This window comes from Notothenia coriiceps, unplaced genomic scaffold, assembly GCF_000735185.1.
Source record: "Notothenia coriiceps isolate Sejong01 unplaced genomic scaffold, NC01 NC01_scaffold00028558, whole genome shotgun sequence".
In the NCBI taxonomy this organism is placed as follows: domain Eukaryota; kingdom Metazoa; phylum Chordata; class Actinopteri; order Perciformes; family Nototheniidae; genus Notothenia; species Notothenia coriiceps.
In genome coordinates this window covers 23117-28907 of record NW_011361259.1, presented here as the reverse complement: position 1 = coordinate 28907, position 5791 = coordinate 23117, and the positions used below count along the sequence as shown (strand labels likewise).

Here is a 5791-nt window from a genome sequence, read left to right as displayed (position 1 = left end):
TCAAATATAACATTGTGCAACATGCATCTCAGCACACAGTTACTATGCTTCGGATCTCTCTAAGTGTGATGCATTGTTTGCCAAAACCAAGTTTGTAACTACTGCTTCCTGTGCCTCATTGAAAATCCTTAGCTTTCCACCTGCACCTATTTTTTTCTCAGTCCTTCAGATAAACAACAAAGATATAGTGGATGTTCAGTGTCTGTGTTGCATAAAAGTAAGTACCACAGTAAAATGTGCATGATTTGTGTACAGTTATAGTATGCAACATGCTAACAATTCAGTTACAGTAATGAAGTAAATACGTTTCACACAACAGATATAAGCACTGATATATCATGAATTATGCAGAGCTGAAAACGGGGAACTAACCTGTTTTCAAGTCTAAGTGTCCGGATTACAGAGGCAACAGTAAATCGGCTTAGATTAGGCTGAACCCTCTGAACTTCCTCTCTCATCTTCACACCATGGTTGATAACATTTCATTTCATTAGAGAGTATTCTTCTTTGTCCACGTCCTCTCCCTCCAGCTCTACCTCTACCTCTCATTCCTCCTCCTCTCACTCTCAGCCCAGCTCTTCCTCTCACTCTCAGCCCAGCTCTTCCTCTCACTCTCAGCCCATCTCTTCCTCTTCCTCTTGCTTCCATTGTTGCTGTAAGAAAGTACTCACCTGTGGTCTTTTTATAGTGCTAACATCCTGATTGATGAGCCAACAATTATGCATTCAGGTGTTTGGTCAGGTGGAACGTGTTTCTTGATCATTGGTCCATGTGTGAGGCATTTTGAATATCAGTGTTTTGTATGTGCTAACACGTGACTTTATGTCAGATTCCTGTGTCTTACGTGGAGAAACGTGTGCAGTGGTTTGCAAAAAGTGCCATGTTGATTTGCAAATTGTGTGAAAAGCTGAAAACGTGTTTAGAGTTTTGGAGATTTGAGCTGATGTTTTGCTCTTTGAGTGTCAGTTAAAATAATTGTGCTTTATGTATAATTTTAGTGTGTTAGCAATCGAGAAAAACTGTAAATGACATGTCCCTTTGTTTTGACAGTGACCTGGCCTTGCGAAACTGCCTGCTAACTTCAGAAATGTCAGTTAAGATCGGAGACTATGGCCTTTCTCATAGCAGATACAAGGTCAGACTGCCTCAATGTCATATTTATTGAGTGCTTTCTTTTCTTATTGATCACCCTATCGTTACTCAAACATGGTTTTCTCTTGTCGCTCAATAGGATGATTATTATGTAACCCAGGACCAGATTTGGGTGCCCCTGCGCTGGATTGCACCTGAGCTCATAGACGAAGTCCACGGAAACCTGCTGGTCGTTGACCAAACAAAATCCAGTAACATATGGTGAGATATTTAAAGAGTGACTACCTGGAAAAATGTATGTTTAATAATGAGATAACACTACCTCACCTACCTCACCTTTCTCACAATATACACATTTAAGATATCATAAGATACTACATATAAGATATCTTTCCTTGTGTATTATTAAAATGGGAACTGCTTGAATGTTTCTCAGGATGTGTTTTGTTTTGATCTGCTCTGGTTTTCATTATGGAACGATTGTATGTCTACTGCACAAATATAAACTTATGTAGGTTAAAGATTTTCCATGTTTATGAATGGTGAATACATATTTATTTCCCCATTCCAGGTCATTGGGGGTGACTGTGTGGGAGCTGTTTGAGCTGGGAAACCAGCCGTACAGACACTACTCTGACAGACAGGTGCTGACATATGCTGTGAAGGAACAGCAGCTCAAACTACCCAAGCCCCTGCTCCAATTCCCCCTGGATGAGCGCTGGTGAGACAGAGCTGCATGCATTGCACACACATTTGGAGAAAACATACTTTACATGTACAGGCTCACTCTCAAACTGTCATTTATCTTGATACCACATACATTACCAAGCCTTTAGGCTGACCAATTATTTTCTAACAAGTCAGTGTGTCTTGTTTTTAAAATTGGTTTGTGCTTATGGTGCTGCACCAGCAATATTTCTTTGTGCTAGCGAGGGCAGATGATCAATACTTTCCCTATTCTTTATGATCCCCTTTGGCATTGGCCATTCATCTTCACCTGGGACGCCAGCCAAATATTTTATTTATTTATTTTTTGCAAATTGTTCTTCACTTAATTAAATGTGCTCAACTGAGTAGCCAAACAACTACACACATACACACGTTCAAGTTGTTGCCACAAAATGCTTACTCCAATGATTTTCTTTTATATTGCCTTGTTAGTCTAAAAAAACATTTTAAGTTTTGCTTATTTGCTAATTATATCAAAACCAGTATATATTAATAAGTTCTTCTGAGCCAACAGATATGCAGATGTAAGGACAATTATAACTGATCATTTGTGGCTCTTTCTGTCAAGGTACGAGGTGATGCAGTTCTGCTGGCTACAGCCAGAGCTGAGGCCCAGCAGTGAGGAAGTCCACCTTCTGGTCACATACCTGTGTGCCAAAGGCTCCAGTGAGGCTGAGGAAGACTTTGAACAACGTTGGAACACATTACGACCCAATCTACTCGGCAGCACCTCCCATACAGTAACATCCACAGCCCTAGTCCTGACCCCTACCCCCCCCTCGGCTGACGTCCCCAGTCCAGACCAAACTCAAGCAGTGGAGCTGGCCTCCTCTGCTTCGTCCTCCTTCCCCCTCCTGGAGCACTTCTCTGACAGTTTCCACTCTGACACAGGGGACGACCTGCTGACCGTCACAGAGACCAGCCATGGTTTGAACTTTGAGTACAAGTGGGAGCAGGCCCGAGCGGAGCAGCCCTACTGCTCCTCCTCCACCAGTGGCCCACTCGGCCAGGGAAACCCATATTACCAAGATATCTACTATTCAAGTAAAGGAAGCACCTCAGAGGGCTGCAAGAGTGAGAGCCTGACCTCAGACTTATCCCCATCCTATTATGAACCTGAACACCCTGGTGTGGTCCCAGTGTTGAGTGCACACAGCCCCTCTGTCAGCAGTGAGTACTACATTCGCATAGAGGAACCTGTAGAGTGTAACATTAACCTGGATGATGATAGCATTGTGGACTACAGCCCAGAACTGGCGGCCAGCAGCAGAAGGTTGTCCTCCGAGAGCAGGACTGGTTCATCCATGGCGCAGCCCAGTGCTTACTGGTCAACTGACAACAACAAATCTTCTGCCTGTGACTCTGATTCAAGCCCCACTGTCCAACTCACCATGGAGCCTCTGCTGAGGCAGTCATCCAGCACCAGCCATGTAAAGCTAGGCAACTTGCACAACTGCTTCTCATCCAGCCAGGACGACACAGGCTTCTGTGAAGAGTCATCAGCATACAAGGCACGCCAGCCCTGTCTGTCTGAACTTGAAACATCGCCAAAGCCCAGATCAAACTTTCTTCAGCCAGAGGGGCGCTTAGATAACCCACGCAGTTTGTCACAAGCTGTCAGCAGCCCCAGCTTAGGGTTCTGCGATCCCTACCTTGAAGCGAGCACAGGTCGGAGCACCGTCAATGAAAGCTGCCATAACATGATGGGTCCCCTCAGAAAGACACTACCCATTGTGAACCACATTAGCATTGATGTAGGGACTGACGACGGCCTGCTGGTGGGCCAGCATAGAAGCGACGACATTGAGGATGACCTTTTTTCTGAAGGAGAGGCCACCAACTGGACATCAAATCATTCAGCAAACAATAATAGCCTGAGCTTTGACGTCAGGCAGACAGGCAGTGGGCAAGACAGCTATCTTGACCTTCAATATGCTGGTCACCCTAACACTACAGAATCATGGTCTTTAACCAAGGCCACCACCAGAACCTTCCACGGCTCCAGAGCTTGTGGCACCTTGGAGGCAAGAGGAGACTCTGGTTGTAACGCTGCTAGCAAGTCCACGGAATTAGGTTCATACATTCACTTATGGCACAAAGAAAGAGACGAAGCTGTCACTCAAGCGGAAAGGAACTCAACTGCAGAAAATCTGAGAAGTATTGATTCTTTTAACAGCTCAGGTATTAACGCCAGAGGTACAGAGGGTGGAACAATGGAGGGGAAATGTGAAAAGCAACTGTTGCATAATGGGGAGAGACAGTACTCTGAGCCTAGGATGATCCCTGAGCCATGTTTTATAAAGTCTCCATCCACGTTCAAAGAGCCACAGAATGGTCAAACAGCAGCTTTTTCAGACAAGCAGAGAGGTACCACGTGGGAGGGGGTTTCAACAGGAATCTCTGTTGGTCTAGTAGACAAGAGGCTAAACTATCCAGAGACATTGGAAAGTAGCGGAGTGTTGGACAGTGGAGTGGTTGTCGTCAGAGACTCCAGTTTTAACTTGGTTGAGCTTGGTGACTACAGTGAAGATGATGATGATGACATCACAGATATTACCTCGGGGATCTTTGCTGACTTCAACCTGGATTATGCTGAAGTAGAGGAGGAAGAGCTAAGCCCAATGAAGCATTTAGAGGGAACTCCTGACTCTGCAGACACACTCAACCTCTCCTCGTCGATGGTAAGCTCCTGTGATCAGTCCTTCAGCCCCGATCCCTTCAATACCCCTGTCCTACCCAAATCCCTAGACAGCGGCTATGACACGGAAAACAACGAATCTCCAGAGTTTTTCTTCAAAGAGCTTGGAGATCCCCATGGGGTTGAGAGAGGTGGTGAACCTGAACTTGTTCTGCAGGTTGGTTTGGGTCAAGGGGTCAAGGGGACTTCCAAAAGCACCTTAGAGCTACAGTTTAAGGGCCTGACTGATAAGAACCCATATAGGGACTCAGCCTATTTCTCTGACTATGATGCTGAAAATGAGAGGAGCCCTCAAGAGGAAGGCAGTAAGTTCTTTGCAGGTCCGAAAAACTGTGACTTTCACACTGAGAAATTGAGCTCCATAAGAGTTGATGATTTTGTCAAAAGGCAATTTAACCAGGACAATTTGACAAACGTAAAACACATCAGGCATTGTGCGCTGGTGAATCTCTCCGAGGGGAAAGCTACTTCACATCATCCCCTCCCTACCCCTGGTGTGTCAATGCTGTCACCCTATCCTCCTCAGATGGGCGGTTGCCTGACGAAAGAGTCTGCCCCTGCAGAGGAGGACCTCGGGTTGCATACGGAACACTCAGAAGACCCTTCCTCTGAGCTTAACTACTCCATCGCGTCTGAAGCCTCTTCTAATGTCCAAGAGGCCTCGGGACACCATGAGGAGGGGAACAGAAGAGCAGAAGATTGTTCCCCTCTTCAGTCTTTGCTTTCTGACTCCACTTTATCTGACTATAGAGATGAGGCCCACAAAGAAAATGAAAACGGTGATGGTGATCCACAGAGGAAGAGCTGCCTGAATTCAACCATGTCAAGGAAGAGACAGAGGACAGAAGGGAGGGTGTGAGGATAAATGAGGACGATTTTGAGGACATAGACGCAGGGGAGTGCGACTCACAGGACAGCTTATGTGAAGAATCCAACGGCCCCGTCGACCTGTCCACTTCCTCGTCATTGTTGGAGCTGTGCGGAGAAGATGTGAGGGCTCCGCTGGAGGAGGCAGAGGATGAAGATGACTCGGATGACAGTGAGTCTGATGAAGAGTTGAGGACCTATAACATCCAAGATGAAGGCAGTGAGGAGAGTGATGATGATTTCAGCACAGTGCCAGTAGTAATAAGCGACTGCAGCAGGGCGCGACACCTCCGCAGCCTCCTGAAAATCCCCGGCCTGCTCACCCAGTCCTTCTGTGACGAGTTGGAGAGGAAGAAAAAAGCTGTGTCCTTTTTTGACGATGTCACAGTGTTCCTTTTTGACCAG

General features: G+C 46.0%; 1 protein-coding gene across 1 annotated transcript; it reads left to right on the top strand.

Moving 5' to 3' along the window:
* The first annotated feature begins 969 nt into the window (after positions 1–969).
* On the top strand, positions 970–5464 carry LOC104958273 (serine/threonine-protein kinase LMTK1-like). The gene is made up of 4 exons (XM_010785993.1): positions 970–1135; positions 1232–1353; positions 1664–1813; positions 2390–5464. Exons 1-4 carry the CDS (start codon positions 1031–1033, stop codon positions 5376–5378), a joined length of 3366 nt encoding a protein of 1121 aa, XP_010784295.1. The 5' UTR covers positions 970–1030; the 3' UTR covers positions 5379–5464.
* The last annotated feature ends 327 nt before the right edge of the window (positions 5465–5791 follow it).

Coding starts and splice junctions, on each gene's coding strand:
- LOC104958273 (XM_010785993.1), top strand. CDS start 1,031: ATGTCCCTTTGTTTTGACAGTGACCTGGCCTTGCGAAACTGCCTGCTA. Junction 1,354..1,663: donor ACAAAATCCAGTAACATATG/GTGAGATATTTA, acceptor TCCCCATTCCAG/GTCATTGGGGGTGACTGTGT. Junction 1,814..2,389: donor TTCCCCCTGGATGAGCGCTG/GTGAGACAGAGC, acceptor CTTTCTGTCAAG/GTACGAGGTGATGCAGTTCT.